General features: G+C 38.9%; 1 protein-coding gene across 1 annotated transcript in view; it reads left to right on the forward strand.

Moving 5' to 3' along the window:
- Positions 1 to 6,089, forward strand: part of CENPI (centromere protein I) — a 96,494-nt gene extending 90,405 nt beyond the window's left edge. The window contains exons 20-21 of the mRNA XM_053579786.1: positions 4,480 to 4,521; positions 5,173 to 6,089. Coding sequence (XP_053435761.1) covers positions 4,480 to 4,521; positions 5,173 to 5,301 — 171 coding nt within the window. The 3' untranslated portion in view covers positions 5,302 to 6,089. The remainder of the gene's footprint in view (positions 1 to 4,479; positions 4,522 to 5,172) is intronic.
- Positions 6,090 to 21,356: the final 15,267 nt, after the last annotated feature.

Below are 21,356 nucleotides of genomic sequence, written 5' to 3' on the forward strand. Positions count from 1 at the left end.
TAGGACTGCCTTTGCAGTATCCCAGAGGTTCTGGTAATTCGTGTCTTGATTGTTGTTTTGTTCCAAAAATTTGGTGATTTCCTTCTAAATCGCGTCTATGACCAATCTATCCTTTAGCATAGGGTTGTTTGGCGTCCATGTTTTTGTATGGGCATGCAGGTTCCTGTTGTTACTGAGTTCAACTTTTATTCCATGATGGTCTGAGAAGATGCAAGGAATAATTTATATTTTCTTAAATTTGCTGAGGTTAGATTTGTGGCCTAGGGTGTGGTCGATTTTGGAGTATGTTCTATGGGCTGATGAGAAGAATGTTTATTCAGTTTTATAGGGATGAAATGTTCTGTAGATGTCTGTAAAGTCCAGATGTTGAATTGTTAAGTTTAAATCTAAAATTTCTTTGCTTAGCTTCTTTTTGGAGGAACTATCCAGCACTGCTAAAGGGTTGTTAAAATCTCCAACTCCTATGGCACTGGAAGTAATCAAGTTGCTTGTGTCTGTTAGAGTTTCTCTTATAAATTGAGGTGTGTTCTGGTTGGGTGCATAAATATTAATAATTGAAATCTCATCATACTGAGTTTTACCTTTAACAAATATGAAATTTCCATCCTTATCCTTCCTTATTTCAGTTGGTTTAAAGCCTATTGCGTCTGCGAATAGGATTGCAATGCCTGCTTTTTTCTGCTTTCCATTTGCCTGGAGTATAGATGACCATCCCTTCACCTTGAGTCTATATTTGTCTTTTAATGTAAGATGAGATTCTTGTATGCAGCAGATATCTGGCTTGAGTTTTTGTGTCCAGTCAGCCAACCTGTGCCTCTTTAGAGGACAATTTAAACCATTCACATTAATTGAGAATATTGATAAGCTTTTTGAGAGTCCGGTGGAAATTTTTAATCCTTTTGTGACTGTGGTAGTTGGAATTTGATCAAAATTTTCTGGGTGGGTTTACTTTTCTGGTGGAGGATTACGCTGGTCTTTATGGAGGATAGGTCTGAGAGTAACCTGGAGAGCTGGTTTAGTTATGGCAAATTTCTTGAACATGTGAACGCCATTGAAGTATTTAATTCCTCTGTCATAAATGAAACTCATTTTAGCTGTGTATAGGATCCTGGGTTGAAAGTTATTTTGTTTTAGGAGATTAAAAGTCGATGACCATCTTCTTCTAGCTTGAAAGGTTTCCGCAGAGAGATCTACAGTTATTCTAATATTCTTGCCCTTATAGGTGATGGTTTTCTTTCGTCTGCCTGCTTTCAGAATTTCTTCTTCATATTAACTTTAGTGAAGTTGATTATCATGTGTCTGGGGGATGTCTTATTTGGGTTGAGTCATGCTGGAATTCTGAAACTGTCTGCTATCTGAATTTCAGAATATCTTGGCATGTCTGTAAAGTTCTACTTCATAATCTCATGGAGAAGAGACTCTGTGCCTTATGAAGCCACTTCCTCGCTTTCTGGGATCCCTATATGCTGAATATTGGTTTTCTTCGAATTATCCCAGAGCTCTCTGAGAGAGTGATCTGTTTTTGCCCTCCATTTCTCTTCCTCTTTTGGACTGGTTTTTGTTCTTTTTTTTTTTGTTGTTGTTGTTGTTGTTTTGAGACAGAGTCTCACTTTGTTACCTTTGGCAGAATACCCTGGCATCATAGCTCATAGTGACCTCAAATTCTTGGGCTTGAGTGATCCTTTTGCCTCAGCCTCCCAAGTAGCTGGGACTACAGGCACCTGCCACAAGGCCCAGCTATTTTTTCGAGACAAGGTGTCATTCTTGCTCAGGGTAGTCTCAAGCTCCTGAGCTTAGGCAATCCACCAACCTCGACCTCCCAGAGTGCAAATATTTACATGTGTGAGCCACTGTGCCCGGCTCTTGAAAACAGTTTTTTCACTTGAACTTTTCAGAGATCAGGATGCATCTTGTGATTCTTGCCAGCCAGGGTAGCAATCATGATACAGTTATCATTTGTTGTTTGAGTGTGCACAGACAGATTGTGAGAACCAGATTTTATAAGATGGATGTCAACAGGTTGGGGAAAAACTCTGGAGAGAACGTTGGAACATTGTTTTCACTCCCCAAAATGAAATTATCTAGCTGAGGGTAGAAGGACAATGAATCATATACTTAAAAGACTTTCCTCAAGCAGGAGGCAAAAGTAGTTAAGTTTATATAAGTGGAACCCCCAGTACTATTAGCTTTTAGGTATTTTAAGAAATGTATTGTATATTTCAAATAGCTAGAAGAGAGGATTTTGAATATTTTCACAACAAAAAATGGTAAATGTTTAAGGTGATGAAAATGCTAATTACTATTATTTAATCATTATGCAATGAATGATACATTTATCAAAATAACACATTTTACCTCATAAATATGTACAATTATGTGTTAATAAAAAAAGGACCAAGAAATGCTGCATCATCAACCCTCTGGCACGGAGGATGATGCTTTGAGAAAACAGATTTCCCACAATTCAGAGGAGTTGTACTCTGAATGTTAAGTTTTTTTTTTTTTTTTTTGGCTGGGGTCAGGTTTAAATCCGCCACCTCCGGTATATGGGGCCAGTGCCCTACTCCTTTGAGCCACAGGCGCCACCAAGTTTTTTTGTTTGTTTGTTTTGTTTTTTGAGACAGTGTCTTACTATGTCAACCTCAATAGAGTGCCATGGCGTCACAGCTCGAAGCAACCTCAAATTCTTGGGCTTAAGTGATTCTCTTGTATCAGCCTCCCAGGTAGCTGAGACTACAGGTCCCCACCACATCACCCAGCTATTTTTTTTTGGTTGTAGTTGTGATTGTTGTTTGGCAGGCCCAGGCTGGATTCAAACCCACCAGCCCCGGTGTATGTGGCTGGCACTCTAGTCACTGAGCTACAGGCGCCGAGCCTGAATGTGGAGTTCTAGAAATACTTCCATCAGTTTATTTTTTTTCTATATAATCTTATGTTCATAAAAAGAGATATATAATAAAAGTGTGCCCATATCTAAATAACTTTTAGTCATAAAAATTGTAAGTTTAAAAAGCCATTGTATTATATACATAGTTTAATAGGCAGAGGTTTCTCTTAGTGGTATTTGAAAAGGTATTTTTTTAATTTATTTTTTTAATTAATTAATTAATTTATTTTTTTTTTTTTGCAGTTTTTGGCCGGGGCTGGGTTTGAACCTGCCACCTCCAGCATATGGGGCTGGCGCCCTACTCCTTTGAGCCACAGGCACCGCCCAGTATTTTTTTTTTTTTTTTAGTAGTGATGGATCTTAGGTTTAGTAAAATACAGTAGGTGATAGTTAAAGGAAGGGAATAGTGTGATTACCTATGTCTGAGATTTTCATAGCATCTACTTTGTACATGTCCTGCTTCACCAGACTTCCTCTTCATCCTTTAGGACTTAATTCAAGGAGTATAACATTGGAGATTTGGAAAGGTGGGATGGTGGGAGGAGATGAAATGGGCACAATTTAACTATTCAGTTGATGACACAAAAAGCTCAGACTTCCCATGATGCATGTAACCAAACTGCACATGTACCCCTTAAATCTATAAAAGTAAAAGAAAAAAAACTTTACAAAAAGGCATTGCATTCCTCAGAGAAAGCCTTTTCTGACACCCTCCATCCCACACTAGCTAAGTACAGAATTTTCAAATGAAGCCATAGATGAGCAAAATGGTGCTCACTTAATCCTGTGATTTTATTTCTCCTCTATTTGTGTTTCTGGAGAGAAATGAATATGGAGTGTCAGCCAGGCGTGGTGGTGCGTGCTTGTAATCCTAGTACTCTGGGAGGCCTAGTGCGAGGATCGCATGAGGTCAAGAGTTTGAGACCAGCCTGAGTAAAAGTGAGACCCCTGTCCCTACTAAAAATAGGAGAAATTAGCTAGGCATTGTGACAGCTGCCTATAGTCCCCTCTACTCAGGAGGCTGAAGAAGGGCTATTGCTCGAGTCCAGGAGTTTGAGGTTGCTGTGAGCTACGCTGATGCCGTGGCACTCTAGCCCAGGTGACAGAGTGAGACTGTCTCAACAAAGAAAAAAAAAAAAGAAAGAAAGAGGCTTTGTGCTCGTAGCTCAATAGTTAGAGTGCCGGCCACATACACCAGGGATGATGGGTTCAAACCCGGCCCAGCCCTTCTAAACAATGAAAACTACAACCAAAAAATATCCGGGAATTGTGGTGGGTGCCTGTAGTCCCAGCTACTTGGGAGGCTGTGGGAAGAGAATCGCTTAAGCCCAAGAGTTTGAGGTTGCTGTGAGCTTTGGTGCTACGGCACTCTACTGAAGGTGACAACGTGAGACTCTGTATAAAAAAAAAATATATATATATATGGAAGACTATAGCAGGTATATATTCAAAAGAAATCCAAGAGTGATGGTAGGAATAGGACTTTAGAAATGAATCAATAAAGAGCCATCTTAATTTTCTAGAGATTTTTGCTAACCAGATATTTTAATCCCCATGTCTCCTCACCTCCTTTTTTGGTTTTTGTTTTTAAGGGAATGCCAGAAGAAAGGAGGATAAATGTGAACTCTATTCAGGTAAATAAATTCATTTTCATCATGTTCAGGGATTTCATATACACATAGCTTAATTTCATCAAAAGAATACATACCTTTTTTTTCCATATCTTAAGTCTGTTGTTTCTAAAAAGTTGAAGTGTTTGCCTTCTGAATTCATTCCAGTGACTTCAAATCTATTGGCACATCCTCTCTCTAGTCTCCTCTATGTATACGACTCTTCGTAATTTGACTCTTGGTGTTGTGACCTTGCATTATTTCATTTTATAGTATGTATGCAGTAGCATATACACAAAGTGTGACTATAATGAAATCTATTTAAGAAACCACACCTAATCATATTATTATAGAAACTCCTGTTTGCATATTTATTGTAGATAGTAATATGTGCTCCTCTGGTTTTTTTGATGTTAAATTGCTAGTGTGGAAATGATAACATTTTCATTTCACAGTACTTTGTTCAGTTGAAAAGCTAAAGTTTTTTGGCGGTGTAATAAAAGGGATGTTTAGGACTTTGGGTACTTTCTGCTTTAAATGTTATTTAGTGACTGAGCTGAACCTGGTCTGTGACCTAACTCAGATGCTGCAAACTTTTCCTGGGGAAAGAAAGGAATTAAAGAATAAGCTCTGTAAAATATTCAGTAAGTAATTTTCCTTTTTCTGTGCCTACAGGGAAAGAAATGGAACTGGTATTTGGACTATTTATTTTCAGAGGGGTTACAAGGCCTGAATCTTTTTATAAGAAGTAGTATTCATCGTTCTTCTACCTCACAATCAAAGAACCTAAACTTCACCATTTAATATTAAAGACATAAACAGAGCATATTGGACTAAATTTCTTCATTGCTAGAGAGGCCAAGTAGTTCAACTTGAGTTTCCATATTTGTTTTACTAATAGACTGCCATCCTAAAGGAGTACTCAGGCTGGCCTTCTGTCTATGGATCAGGAAAGCCTTGGTGTGCCTAAATTATTTTTTAGGATTTAGATTCTTTAGCTTACTAGTGAAAAATTACCTCTTCATCATTAGGTTTTACCATCTATCAAATTATACATAAAGAGACACAGTCTGATTTGAGGCAAGATTTTTCACATATTTGTATATTATGAGCTGCATTGATGGAAGAGAGCAGGTAATGTACAGTGATGGTTAATCCATAGATGTACATATGCAAAATACTCTGCCACCTCTTTGAAACCTGAAACCTCTGAGGATATTGCCATTTTTCTTACTCTGAACAAGAGCACCAGCACCAAGATAACAGGATATAACATGTATGACTCTAAGAGCCCTAAATAGTTGGCGACTTCCTGGGCCTTTGCTGGTAATAATTTGATGAGTGAATGTAGGGAGGAGGATTGAGGGGTAATCAAGACATTCCTGTTTATACGAGTTGGATTTCATGAAATTTCTGTTTTGTTTGTGTTTATCTCTCTCCAGTTTTTAAGCATTCAAACACAAACTAATTGCAATTTTACTTTCAGAGGTAATTCTGAAGCTTCTTAAAATTTTCATAATAGCTAGACTATCTTGCTGAAGATTTACAGTAAAATTTTGCTTCAGTATTTCTGAATAACTCTTTGCCCTTTAATAAAATTTATATTATTTGAGAGAAATCAAGCTGAATTTATTTTTGTCTTTAAGGGCACATTCTGTGATGCTGTTTATTCCCCATCCAAAAAAACCCGAACCATAAACTATATTATTGGGTAGTGTTCAGACTAGAAAGTACATTCATCTATTTATTCATTTATTGATTCAATAACTATTTCTTGAGCTCCTTAGTACATGCCAGGTATTCTTATATGTGCTAGTTATACAGCTGTGACCAACACAAGAGTACCTCCATTTATGGGTTCGTTTATATTTCAAAGTAATGTATGGAGATTACATTTCAAAGGAGAAGACAGACAATATAAGCAAATATATCAAGTGCTATGAAGAAAAAAGCAGGGAATAGAGACAGAATATGTTGAATTTTGTCAAATGTTTATTCTGCATTTATGGAAACGATCGTGTGTTTTTTGAAATCCTTCATTCTGTTAATATGTTGTATCTCATGTATTGATTTGTGTATGTTGAACCATCCTTGCATCTCTGTGTGATGAAACCCATTTGGACAGAGTGTAGAAAAGGCTGCTATTTTAGATGAGCTGTTTGGGAGTGTCTGATTGAAGGTACAGAGGTCCTAATGAAGTAATCAAATGAGCCTGGGCATATGTGGGGAAAGAGGTTTCAAGGCAGAGGTAAAGGCAAGTGAAAAAGCTTTGAAATGTTAACTTACTTGGCATGTTTAAGGAATAGTAGAGAGGCCAGTGAAGTTATGACATAGTGATTATGGGAGAAAAATGGTAAAAAATTAAATAGAAAAGACCAGGAACTAGTTCATAAAACTCCTTATAGCCTGGCATGAATATGTAAATGGGAAGCCATTAGAGAGATTGAGAAGAGGAGTGGCATAATTATGGCATATATATTTCATAAAAATATGAAATAGGGAGCTGCAGAGTGAAGGTTAGAGTGAAGAGGATTAAGGGGGAAAGCAGGAAGGCCAGTTAGGTTATTGTAGTGCTCCAAGCAATAGTCTTGGATTCGTGTGATGAATGATGGGGGAGGTGGTTAGATGTTGGATTCAGCCTTATTTTGAAGTTTGAGAGGATAAGATCTGCATATAACTTGGATCTGAGGAGGAGGAAAGGATGACTCCTAGATTTTTGACTTGAACTGGATGAATTCTGAGATGCAGAGATGAGACTTACTGGATGAAGAATAGGTTTGGAGGTGTGTGGAATTGAGTTCTGCTTTGGTCATGTTAGAATGAAGATGCTGAGTAGGAAATTGGATACACAATCTGGACATCAAGGTATAATTTGGGACTGGGAAAATTAATGTGAGAATCAGTGGGGAATAACTGTGACATTGGATCAGATTACTGAGTCCAGCTGGATAGAGAAGATGGCAAAAGATGGAGCCCTAGGGTATGCCAACATTAAGAAGTAAAGGAGAAGAGGAGGAGCTGATCAAAAACTGAGAAGGAGCCACCAGTGAACTAGAAGAAAAATGAGACTGGTATGCTGGAAGTCAAATGAAGAAAGTGTTTCAAAAAGGGGTTGGGGGTAGTATTTAATGGCATGGAATGTTGCCTATACACTTACAACTAGAAAAAAGAAGCTTTAACTAATGTGATTCCTTCCTCAGTGGGTAACCTTTCTCATTTAGAGATTTCTTTTTTGTTTTTAAGTTTGTACTCAAAAATTTTTTCTATATTGTTTTTCAGAGCATAATATTTTATTTTATTTTTTAATTAATTTTGTTTTTATTGTTTTTTCTTTTTATTTATTTATTTATTTTTATTTATTTTTTTTTTGTAGAGATAGAGTCTTATGTACCGCCCTCAGGTAGAGTGCCATGGCGTCACACGGCTCACAGCAACCTCTAACTCTTGGGCTTACGCGATTCTCTTGCCTCAGCCTCCTGAGTAGCTGGGACTACAGGTGCCCCCCACAACGCCCAGCTATTTTTTTGTTGCAGTTTGGCCGAGGCTGGGTTTGAACCCGCCACCATCGGCATATGGGGCTGGGCAACCTTGCCTGGTTCCTGATCTAAGTGGAAATGATTTCAATTTAACTCCATTCAATACGATATTGGCTGTGGGTTTGCTGTAGATGGCCTCTATTAATTTAAGAAATGTTCCTTCTATACCAATTTTCTTAAGTGCTCTGATCATGAAGGGATGCTGGATATTATCAAAAGCTTTTTCTGCATCAATTGAAAGAATCATATGGTCCTTAATTTTTAGTTTGTTTATGTGCTGAATTAAATTTATGGATTTACGTACATTGAACCAACCTTAGACCCTGGGATAAATCCCACTTGGTCGTGGTGTATAATTTTTTTGATGTGTTGTTGGATTTTGTTTGTTAGGATCTTATTGAGTATTTTAGCATCTGTATTCATTAGTGATATTGGTCTATAATTTTCTTTTCTTGTTGGGTCTATCCCTGGTTTGGGGATCAAGGTGATGTTTGATTCGTAGAATGTGTTGGGTAATATTCCTTCTTCTTCTATATTTTGGAAGAGGTTTAGTAGTATAGGTACTAGTTCTTCTTTAAAAGTTTGGTGGAATTCTGACGTAAAGCCATCTGGTCCTGGGCTTTTGTTTTTAGGGAGATTTTGTATAGTTGATGCTATTTCAGAACTTGATATAGGCCTGTTCAACATTTCCACTTCATTCTGGCTAAGTCTCGGTAGGTGGCGTACTTCCAGGTATTGGTCGATTTCTTTCAGATTTTCATATTTCTGAGAGTAGAGTTTCTTGTAGTATTCGTTAAGGATTTTTTTAATTTCTTTTTTTTTTTGTAGAGACAGAGTCTCACTTTATGGCCCTTGGTAGAGTGCCGTGGCATCACACAGCTCACAGCAACCTCCAGCTCCTGGGCTTAAGTGATTCTCTTGCCTCAGCCTGCCGAGTAGCTGGGACTACAGGTGCCCGCCACAGCACCTGGCTATTTTTTTTTTTTGTTGCAGTTTGGCCGGGGCTGGGTTTGAACCCGCCACCCTCGGCATATGGGGCCGGCGCCCTACTCACTGAGCCACAGGCGCCGCCCGATTTTTTGAATTTCTGAGGGGTCTCTTGTTATTTCATCATTACCATTTCTGATTGATGAAATTAGAGATTTTACTCTTTTTTTTCTGGTTAGGTTGGCCAAAGGTTTATCTATTTTATTTATCTTTTCAAGAAACCAACTTTTGGATGTATTGATCTGTTGTATAATTCTTGTTTTCAATTTCATTTAATTCTGCTCTGATTTTGGTTATTTCTTTTCTTCTGCTGGGTTTCGGGTTGGAGTGTTCTTTTTTCTCCATTTGGTTGAGATGTCACATTAAGTTATTAACTTTTGCTGTGTCCATTTTCTTGAGGAAGGCTGGCAGTGTTATAAATTTCCCTCTTAGGACTGCCTTTGCAGTATCCCAGAGGTTCTGGTAATTCATGTCTTGATTGTTGTTTTGTTCCAAAAATTTGGTGATTTCCTTCTTAATCTCGTCTAAAACCCATCTATCCTTCAGCATAAGGTTGTTTAGTGTCCATGTTTTTGTATGGGTATGCAGGTTCCTGTTGTTATTTAGTTCAACTTTTATTCCATGATGGTCTGAGAAGATGCAAGGAATAATTTATATTTTTTTTAAATTTCCTGAGGTTACATTTGTGGCCTAGGATGTGGTTGATTTTGCAGTATGTTCTATGGGCTGATGAGAAGAATGTGTATTCAGTTTTGTTGGGATGAAATGTTCTGTAGATATCTGTTAAATCTAGATGTTGAATGGTTGAGTATAAATCTTAAGATTTTTTTTTTAGCTTCTTTTCGGAGGATCTATCCAGCACTGCTAAAGGGGTGTTAAAATCTGCAACTACTATGGAAGTGGAGGAAATCAAGTTGCTCATGTCTGTTAGAGTTTCTTTTATAAATTGAGTTGTGTTGAGGTTGGGTGCATAAATATTAATAATAGAGATCTCATCATATTGAGTATTACCTTTAACAAATATGAAATTATAAGTCATATTGAGTATTACCTTTAACAAATATGAAATTATAAGAAATAACTATAACAAATATGAAATAAGGAAATAATTATCCATAATTATTTTGGTTGTTTTAAGGCCTATTGCGTCTACGAACAGGATTGCAATGCCTGCTTTTTTCTGCTTTCCATTTGCCTGGAATATAGATGACCATCCCTTCACCTTCACTGTATATTTGTTTTTTAATGTAAGATGCGATTCTTATATGCAGCAGATATCTGGCTTGAGTTTTTGTATCCAGTCACCCAAGCTGTGCCTCTTTAGAGGACAGTTTAAACCGTTCACATTAATTGAGAATATTGATAAGCCTTTTGAGAGTCCGGTGGACATTTTTAATCCTTTTGCGACTGTGGAAGTTGGTATTTGATCAAAATTTTCTGGGTGGGTTTACTTTTGTGGTGGAGGATTACGCTGGTCTTTATGGAGGATAAGTCTGAGAATATCCTGGAGAGCTGGTTTAGTTATGGCAAATTTCTTGAACATGTGAATGTCATTGAAGTATTTAATTTCTCCGTCATAAATGAAACTCAGTTTAGCTTGGTATAGGATCCTGGGTTGAAAGTTATTTTGTTTTAGGAGATTAAAAGTTGGTGACCATCCTCTTCTAGCTTGAGAGGTTTCAACAGAGAGATCTGCAGTTATTCTAATATTCTTCCCCTTGTAGGTAATGGTTTTCTTTCGTCTGGCAGCTTTCAGAATTTTCTCAGTCATATTAACTTTAGTGGAATTGATTATGATGTGTCTGCGGGATGTCTTACTCAGGTTGAGTTGTGCTGGAGTTCTGAAACTGTCTGCTATCTGAATTTCAGAGTCTCTTGGCATGTCTGGAAAGTTCTCCTTAATAATCTCATGAAGAAGAGACTCTGTGCCTTGTGAAGCCACTTTGTCACTTTCAGGGATCCCTATAAAACGGATATGGATTTTCTGTTTTTTTTTTTGTAGAGACAGAGTCTCACTGTACCGCCCTCGGGTAGAGTGCCGTGGCATCACACGGCTCACAGCAACCTCTAACTCTTGGGCTTACGCGATTCTCTTGCCTCAGCCTCCCGAGCAGCTGGGACTACAGGCGCCCGCCACAACGCCCGGCTATTTTTTTGTTGCAGTTTGGCCGGGGCTGGGTTTGAACCCGCCACCCTCGGCATATGGGGCCAGCGCCCTACTCACTGAGCCACAGGCGCCGCCCCGGATATGGATTTTCTTCGAATTATCCCAGAGTTCTCTGAGAGAGTGATCTGTTTTTGCCCTCCATTTGTCATCCCCTTTGAGAGTTTGGGAGCATTCGAGAATTTTGTCTTCCATGTCAGAAATCCTTTCTTCTGCTTGCTCCATTCTGTTACTGAGGGATTCTACTTTGTTTTTCAGATCTTTGAGTGCTGCAACTTCTTGTCTCATCGTGTCAAAATCTTTGGTCATTTGATCTTTGAATTTGTTGAATTCTTGAGATATCTTTTGGGTTACTGCTTGGAGTTCTAATTCAATCTTATTTGCTATCCAGATTCTGAATTCGATTTCTGACATCTCAACTATTTGTTTGTGCATGGGATCTTGTGGTGTGTCTGCCCCATTGATCCTTGGGGGAGTTGATCTACTCTGATTATTCATATTGCCAGAATTTTTCTGTTGATTTCGCCTCATGATTGTTTTTCACCGTTGTCTCTGGCCGTCCTCAGATTTCGGGAGGTGTCTCTCCAAGATTAGACCCCAGCGGGATCACTCTATTGTTGCTTGATATTTGTAGGGAGTGACCCTGTGTAGTTCCTCTGAGGCTGCTCCACCTAGGGAGTTCTGGTTGTGGAAGCAGCTCCGGCGTGTGACACACCTGGATCCAGCAACAGGGCAGGAGGTGGTACGCACCTGTTGAGTGCCTGGCACCCAGTGACTTTGGCATAGAGAGCTCAAGGCTCTAGCAGTCTCTGGCCAGGAGAAGGGCTCTGCGCAGATGCAGGGAGGGCTCCAGAGGGCACGCGGCTACCAGTATCTCTGGCCAGACAAGCGGGCCAGTTTGGAGGCTGGGAGGACGCAGGGTTGCATGGCTCCCGCAGTTTCTGGTTAGGGCATGCAGAGGCCCGGTTGGTGCAGGGTTGCGGCACAGATCTTATGCAGGTCTGGGCAGCGCCAAGGCCAGGAGTTTGAGGTTGCTATGGGCTGTGACGCCACAACACTCTACCCAGGGCAACCGCCCGAGCCTCCAGTGTGCCAAAACCGTTTCTCTCTGCCCCTAAAGGTTGAGGCTCTAAGACAGCTCTGTCCCTGCCTTTAGGCTGCTCAGTCACTAGGTTACTAGGTCCCGCCCGATCCTTGCTCTGTGACCCTGAGGGCGGGGCTTGCTGGGGCATTTCTCTCACCCAATGGCTCCCTGCAGCTCAGCTCCGTGGCTCTGTCTGGGGCCCCAGACAATGCCCAAAGTTCTCCGTACTCCTGCTCAAGCTCTCCCCAAGGCAGTTCAACTGAGTGCCAAGTCCAGAAACACTGAAACAGTTCACAGGTAAGGCCTTTCAGGTTTGCAGTCTCACTGCTGCTTGTAGTTACAGGTGCCGGCGTGATTAGGTTGATGGAACACACAACCACTTGCCAGTTTCCCACTGTTTTTGTCCTCCTCTTGGGGTCCAGAAGTCCCTTGCTGATTCCCTGTATCATCAATGGGATGATTATAGGCAGATCCCACCAGCTGGAGATGTCTGGAATCTTATCTCCCCAGACTCACCGTGCCCAGTTGCAGGGAAGCTGTTACTCGGCCGCAATCTTTAATCTCCAGAGTATAATATTTTAGTCATTAAAATCATGTAGAACTCTCAATTGTGAGAAGAGATTTGGTTATTTTTCATGCAACTTTTTATACTGACAGACTTCAGATCATTGAAGAAACATTTCTGTATTTAAATTTATGTCCCAGGAAAAAAAAAATTCCCTTAAGGCTTGTCTTTTTGTTCAATAATGATTCTGTGGGTACTTTTTTTTTAATTAAATCATAGCTGTGTACATTAATGTGATCATGGGACACCATACACTGGTTTTATAGACCGTTTGATGCATCTTCATCACACTGGTTAACATCGACTTCCTGGCATTTTCTTAGTTATTATGTTAAGACATTTACATTCTACATTTACTAAGTTTCACATACACCCTTGTAAGATGCACCGCAGGTGTAATCCCACCACTCACCCTCCCTCTGCCCATCTCCCCCCTCCCTCCCCTCCCTTTCCCCCTTCCCCCTATTCTTAGGTTATAACTGGGTTATAGCTTTCATATGAAAGCCATAAATTAGTTTCATAGTAGGGCTGAGTACATTGGATACTTTTTCTTCCATTCTTGTGATACTTTACTAGGAAGAATATGTTCCAGCTCCATCCATATAAACATGAAAGAGGTAAAGTCTCCATCTTTCTTTAAGGCTGCATAAGATTCCATGGTGTACATATACCACAATTTATTAATCCATTCATGGATCGATGTGTACTTGGGCTTTTCCCATGACTTAGCAATTATGAATTGGGCTGCAATAAACATTCTGGTACAAATATCTTTGTTACAGTGTGATTTTTGGTCTTCTGGGTTTATGCCTAGTAGAGGAATTATAGGATTGAATGGCAGATCTATTTTTAGATCTCTAAGTGTTCTCCAAACGTCTTTCCAAAAGGAATGTATTAATGTGGGTACTTTTTTGCCCATATTTCTCTTGTCTTGATTTTTTTTTTTTTTTTGAGACAAAGTCTTATTATGTCGCCCTTGGTAGAGTTTTGTGGCATCACAGCTGGTAGCAACCTCAACTATTGGGCTTAAGTGATTCTCTTGCCTCAGCCTCCCAAGTAGCTGAGAGTACAGTCACCCACCACAACGCCTGGGTATTTTTTTGTTGCAGTTGTCATTGCTGTTTAGCTGGCTCCGACTGGGTTCTAACCCGCCAGCCTCAGTGTATGTGGCTGGTGGTGTAACCACTGTGCTATGTGCACTGAGCCTCTTGTCTTGATTAATTTTTTTTTTTTTTTGAGATAGAGTCTTACTATGTTGCCCTCAGTAGGGTGCTGTGGTGTCACAGCTCACAGCAATCTCAAACTCTTGGGCTTAAGTGATTCTCTTGCCTCAGCCTCCCAAGTAGCCGGGTCTTACAGATATCTGCCACAATACCCTATTTTTTGTTACAGTTGTCATTGTTGTTTAGCCGGCCAGGGCTGGGTTCAAACCCATCACTCTCAGTGTATGTGGCTGGTGCACTACCCACTGACCTACGGGTGCCAAGCCTTGATTAATTTTTTAACCCACTTACTAGTATGTGTTTGTGAAAATAAAGCCAAGTCTAGTTATTTGAAAAATCTTCTGTTTTCCAGTGATCATTGTAGAAATGGCTGATTTTCTTTGTTGAGTCCTACTGTATCTTTCTTGGCAATGTTGTTTTTCTTCCTTCTTTTTTGAAATGTGTATATATTCATGGGGTACATATGCAGTTTTGATTCATTGATACATTACATTGCAGTGTAGTCAGGGCCTTCAGTGCATACATCACTGAAGCAACACACATCATACCCACCAAGCAACTTCCCATCATCTGACCCCTCTGCAACCTCCTCTGAATCTACATAAAATCTTTTTTGAAAACTCTTCATGGAAAAAACATACTTTAAATAAATAGGTATTTTGCTTCAGTGCAAAAAAAAGTCCAGAAAATAAATGGAAAATTTGGCTTATCATTGCAGTTGTGCAAAAGCAATACTTTCTTTACCCAATGGTTATGTGAAATTGTTGGCATTTTAAATATTAACTTAATTGCCAATACTAAAGTTGCGATTAGATTTCAAACGTTTCATTTCTTTTTAATAATAACTTTACCTTCCTCTTGATCTTGGGGCCAATCTCAGAAGAAAAGTCAGTCAGTCTATGGTGTCCCACATAAAATGAAAAAAAAAAAAAATTTTTTTTCATCTCATAACACAGATGCAGAGCATAATTTTTTTTTTTTTATACTAGCCACTAGATAGCAGGGAAGAAGATAACTTTTTTTTTTAACATAGTACAATTGTTTACTAGAAAGAAAATTATTCTTGAAAATTGGTATTATATTTTAGAGATATCTTTCAATCAGTAATATCTTTCCCTTTGTTTACATTATTGATTAATATAATCTGATTAATACAGACCCTTATTTCAGTCATGTAAAAAATTCCATTTCTAACAAAATGGATGGACAACAATGTGTAATAGACTATATTGTTGGTCTCAATTACCAATGATTTTATTTTTTTAGTACTCAGAAAAGGATATCTTCCCAAGGGACATAATAGTACATTTGAATTAAAGTCCACATTTAAGTATACAGTAGGAAAACAGATTTATTCAGCTTTCCAGGAAGATTAGTGAATCAGTGAATTGTATGACCTTAGAAAAGTCACTTAACTAATTTTCCTCTTGGTTTTCATTTTGTTAAAATTTAGATTCTAATGTCTGTCTTTTAAAAGTTTGGCATATAAAATGAGAGAAAACCTGTATAATTTTACTAAGCCAAAAAAGTGGGAAAAGATGTAGAAGTTTGTCCTACCATTGAGGTATATCTAATCACAGTATACTTTACAGAAATACAATTAAAGACTATACCAGAAGAGAGTAGCTTACCGAGGCAATTTGCATCTATTATAATTTACCTAAACAGGTTGCTTGAGCCTTTCTGGACAAAGTACAGAGTGTGAATGAGTGAGCACCTATTTAATAGATTGACATTCTGAGCATTTATTAATATTCCAGCCCTGGATTACAACATAGTACCACCTATGAAGTTGAACTCAAGACTGAATTCATTGTGTGTTATATATACCTTGCCCTTATTTGTAGGAAACTTTCTGTTAACTAGGGTAAGGAGGGAGAAGATACTATATAATTTTTTAAATTAGCCATTCAGCTTTTAAAAATTATAAGTGAATCAGTTTTGTATGTATAATCAACTGGACTAGGTTAAATTCCTAAGCCTGATCACTGAAACCTGGAATAGGGAACACTTTCAGACAGCAAAGTTCAGAACTCAGTGGAACTTCTTCCCAGAAAAATGTCTATTTCTTTTGTCAAAATTAGCCAAGGCAATCATGCAAATTCTCTAGAGAATGATCAAAGAGTTTCCAGCAAACTGAGAATCAAGTATTTGAAATCTGCAGAACTCAGTAACAGTAGCAGGAAATCATAGTATCTGAGTTAGAGGCTGCACCCATTCCCCCACCCAACTTTATGTTGCAGAAGAGCTATTCCAGTGGGCATGGCAGCAATAGTGGTAATTCCCACAGATGTTATTCCATGATACAGTTCTACCAAGGAGTGAGTCAGAACAAGCCTCGAAGACTGGCAAGACCAGGCCCTGCTGCAGGGGCCTGACTTTATGCAAACTGTAGAGCAACTTACAACTCCCCGGAATTGTTCAAAATAATAGAATAACCAGCTAGCAATCTGGAAGCTAACAGCCAGTAGAAATCCATAGAGAAAGACCAGCCAGAAGTTTAATAGGGAGATGAGAAAGAGACAGCAAAGAAGTACCTGCTGAAATCATAGTTGTACTAGTGATAATAGAAAAATGTGCACATGCTTAAGGCTGTGTTCTCTCAGAAGCAATTGAAGAAAGAACTGCTTTGCTACTGGTCCCTGCCTACATGTGGGCCAACTTCTACACTTCCTGAAGTGCAAAAGTAGCTTCCAAGCTATACAGAGCAAATGGTAAATAATGAAAACCTTATTGGCTCAAGGGCTTAAGCACAACTACTGATCAATCAGCAGCTGACTACTAAACTTTACTGTGATCCCAGGTTTTAAAAAGTAGAAACGAATCATTTTTGTACATATAATCAGCTAGGACTAGGTTAAATTCCTAAACTGCCTAAGACCCCTAAGAATTTAAAGATTTATTTATTTATTATTATTTTTTTTTTTTGTAGAGACGGTCTCACTTTATGGCCCTCGGTAGAGTGCCGTGGCCTCACACAGCTCACAGCAACCTCCAACTCCTGGGCTTAAGTGATTCTCTTGCCTCAGCCTCCCGAGTAGCTGGGACTACAGGTGCCCGCCACAACGCCTGGCTATTTTTTGGTTGCAGTTCAGCCGGGGCCGGGTTTGAACCCGCCACCCTCAGTATATGGGGCCGGCGCCTTACTGACTGAGCTACAGGCGCCGCCCCAAGAATTTAAAGATTTAAACATAAAAAGACAAAAATTCTAAACAGCATCATTAGATGCTATACACTATGGAGAAACAGACTTTACAGTATTAGTCCAGGTGTATCACCAAACACATGAACAAACAACAGGGGCAAATACTGCAGCAGAGTTATTATCCAGAGCTGCTAGGATATAGTACCTCAAGTGTTCAGTTCAATAAAATGTTATGAGACATTCAACCAAACAGGAATATATGACCCCATACAGAGGAGTAAAAAGACTAAAACATCCTTCAGGAGGACCAGATATTGAACTCAGTGAACAAGGACTTCAAAGTTATTATAAATATGTTCAAAGATATTAAACTATTTAAATAATTAGAGAAAGATAAGACAATGACTACGTCAATGAAGGATAGAGTACTTACACATACCATTTTTGTACACAGAAATGGAAATTATGTGCTTGGAAAAGAGTGAAGAGAATGAATGGAGCCTTAAACCTGGGGCACAAATAGAAACACTCAAAATGAAAATGCCAGAAGAGGAGAGAAAAAGACAGAAAATATTTAGCAAATAATGTCTGTTAACACCGAAACTTGATGAAAAACAATCTAGACGGGCGGCGCCTGTGGCTCAGTCAGTAAGGCGCCGGCCCCATATACCGAGGGTGGCGGGTTCAAACCCGGCCCCGGCCAAACTGCAACCAAAAAATAGCCGGGCGTTGTGGCGGGCGCCTGTAGTCCCAGCTACTCGGGAGGCTGAGGCAAGAGAATCACGTAAGCCCAGGAGTTGGAGGTTGCTGTGAGCTGTGTGAGGCCACAGCACTCTACCAAGGGCCATAAAGTGAGACTCTGTCTCTACAAAAAAAAAAAAAAAAAGAAAGAAAAACAATCTAGACATCCAAGAATCTCAAGGAAATACTAGCAAATGAAATCTAGCAATATACATTCATACACCACATAATGGTGTTTTGGTCAACAACAGACTGCATGTACAGTGTTCATCCCATAATATGGTAATGGAACTGAAAATAGTGATATCATAGTGAAATGCATTTATGTGGGCAGTGCCTGTGGCTCAGTGAGAAGGGCGCTGGCCCCATATACCGAGGGTGGTAGGTTCAAACCCAGTCCTGGCCAAACTGCAACAAAAAAATAGCCGGGCGTTGTGGCAGGGACCTGTGGTCCAAGCTACTCGGGAGGCTGAGGCAAGAGAATCGCCTAAGCCCCAGCAAAAGTTGGAGGTTGCTGTGAGCTGTGATAAGACAGTACTCTACTGAGGGCAACAAAGTGAGACTCTGTCTCTTAAGAAATAAATAAATAAAAGAAAAGCAATGCATTTATGTGTGTATGGTGAAGCTAGTGTAAACAAACGCACTGTGCTACCACTTACATAAAAGTATATAGTACATACAGTTATGGACAGTATATAATACTTGATAATAAACAACTATTAACATAGTGTGTTTACTATACTATTTATTCTCTTGGATTATACATTCATAGAAATGTATAATTTTTTCTGAACTTAAGAAAAAAATTTTATAGGAGGATATAAAGAAAAAGTATTTTTGTACAGCTGTACAATGTGTTCTAAACTAAGCATTACAAAAGATCAAAAAGTTAATAAAATAAAAATGTTACAGTAAGCTAATTTATTGAGAAAAATTGATTTAAAAATTTAATGAAACCTATGTGCACAGTGTTTATAAAGTCTATGGTACTACATAGTAATGTCCTAGGCCTTCAGTTCACTCAGCATCTTCCTGTCATGGACACTCCATTCACCCTATACAGAAGTACCATTTTTATTTTTCCTTGTTTATACCGTACTTTTTATACGCTTAGATAGACAGAAAGCATTGTGTCACAGTTGCCTGAAGTATTCAGAACAATAACATGCTGTACAGGTTTGTAGTCTACGTTTGTAGTAGGTTATACCACCTAGGTTGTATAAGTACATACTATGGTGGTCACTCAATGATGAAACCACCTAATGACATTTCTCAGAACATATCTTTGTCATTAACAGATTAATGACTATATAAAAAGAATTATACTCCATGGAAAACTGAAATTTATTCCAAGAATGTATGGTTGATTCAACATCCAAAAATAAGTTAATATACCACATCAAAACATTGTTTTAAAAATGTAAAAACAACCTAATAAATGCAAAGACATCCCATGTTTATAGATGAGAAGACAGAATATTATTAAGATAACAGTACACCCCAAACTGATTGAAAGTTTAATTTCAGTTCCTATTGACATCCTAGTTGGTATTTTATAGAAATTGACAGGATGAAGGCAGGGCATGGTGGCTCATGTCTAATTCTAGCACTCTGGGAGGCGGAGACAGGTGGATTGCTTGAGCTCAGGAGAGATCAGCCTGAGCCAGAGAGAGATCCCGTCTCTTAAAAATAGCTGGGCATTGGGCGGCGCCTGTGGCTCAAGGGACTAGGGTGCTGGCCCCATATGCTGGAGGTGGCGGGTTCAAACCCAGCCCCAGCCAAAAACTGCAAAAAAAAAAGCTGGACATTGTGGTGGATTCCTGTAGTCCCAGGTAGTTGGGAGGCAATCACTTGAGCCCAAGAGTTTGAGGTTGCTGCAAGCTATGACACCCCAGCACTCTATAGAGGGTGACAAAGTAAGACTCTGCCTCATATTGACAGGATGATTATAGAATTCAAACGTAATTGCAAGGGACTCCAAAACAATATTTTTTTCAATATTATTTCAATAACCAAAATGGTATTAGAAAATATTGGAGGATTCACATTTCCACTACAAAGTTACATTAATCAAGAGAGTGTGGTACTGGTGTAAGGATAGACATATATCAGTGGAATGGCATTGAGAGTCCAAAATAAACCCATATATCTAGGATCAATTTGCTTTTTCAGCAAGGGTATCAATACAGTTCAATGGAGGGAAATAGTAGACTTTTTTAACTATTGTACTGGGTCAATACAGTAGATGAAAAGACTAATAGTATTTCAACTATGGTACTGGGACACTTGTATATACCCATATAAAAGAATCCAGTTGGACCCCTATGTCAGAACATATATAAAAAGAGAATGGTTTAAAAACTCTAAATATAAGATCTAAAACTATAAAATTCCTAGACAAAGATAGATAGGAGTACATCTTTGTGACCTTCAGTTAGGCAGTTATTTCTTAGCTGTGGTAGAAAGGCAAACATAATCAAAGAAAAAGATGAACTTCATCAAGATGAAAAACTTGTGCTTCAAAGGACACCTAAGAAAGCGAAGTGGAAAAATAAAATGGGAGAAAACATTTGCAGATTATATAATCTTATAATAGTCTTAACCAACGTATATAAAGAACTCAGCTGTGGCGGTGCCTGTATCTCAGTGGGTAGGGTGCCGGCCACATACACTGAGGCTGGCGGGTTCAAACCCAGCCCGGGCCAGGTAAAGCAACAATGACAACTGCAACAACAAAATAATAGCCGGACGTTGTGGCTGGCGCTTGTAGTCCCAGCTGCGTGGGAGGCTGAGGCAAGAGAATTGCTTAATTAAGCCCAAGAGTTTGAGGTTGCTGTGAGTTGTGACACTATGGCACTCTACCCAGGGCGACAATTTGAGACTGTCTCAAAAAAAAAAAAAAATGGGCCAAGGATCTGGATTATTTCTCCCCAGAAAGATAAAGTGTGGCCATTTTGGAATAGTATTAGACAGATCCTCACAATTTTAAACATAAAGTTACTATATGACCCAGCAATTCCACTTCTGGATATATACCCAGAAGAAATAAAAACATGCCCTCAAAAACTTGAACACAAATGTTTATAGCAGCATTATTCTTAATAGCCAGAAGATGAAGCAACTCAAATATCCAACTATGAATGAGTAAAGTACACTATATCCATATACAGTACTGTTTGAAAAAAAAAAAAATGAAGATGTAGTACATATTACAGCATGGACAAACCTCAAAGACATTACGCTATGTAAAATAATCCAGTCACACAAAAGCACATGACATACGGTTCCATTTGTATGAAAATATCCACAATAGGTAAATTCTATAAAGATAGTAGTTAGGTGCCTGCCTAGGACTGACGGGGATAGAGTGCCAGGTAGTGAGTGACTGCTGTTCCGGGTTTCTTTTTGAGGTAA

Source organism: Nycticebus coucang, chromosome X, assembly GCF_027406575.1.
Source record: "Nycticebus coucang isolate mNycCou1 chromosome X, mNycCou1.pri, whole genome shotgun sequence".
Classification (NCBI taxonomy): domain Eukaryota; kingdom Metazoa; phylum Chordata; class Mammalia; order Primates; family Lorisidae; genus Nycticebus; species Nycticebus coucang.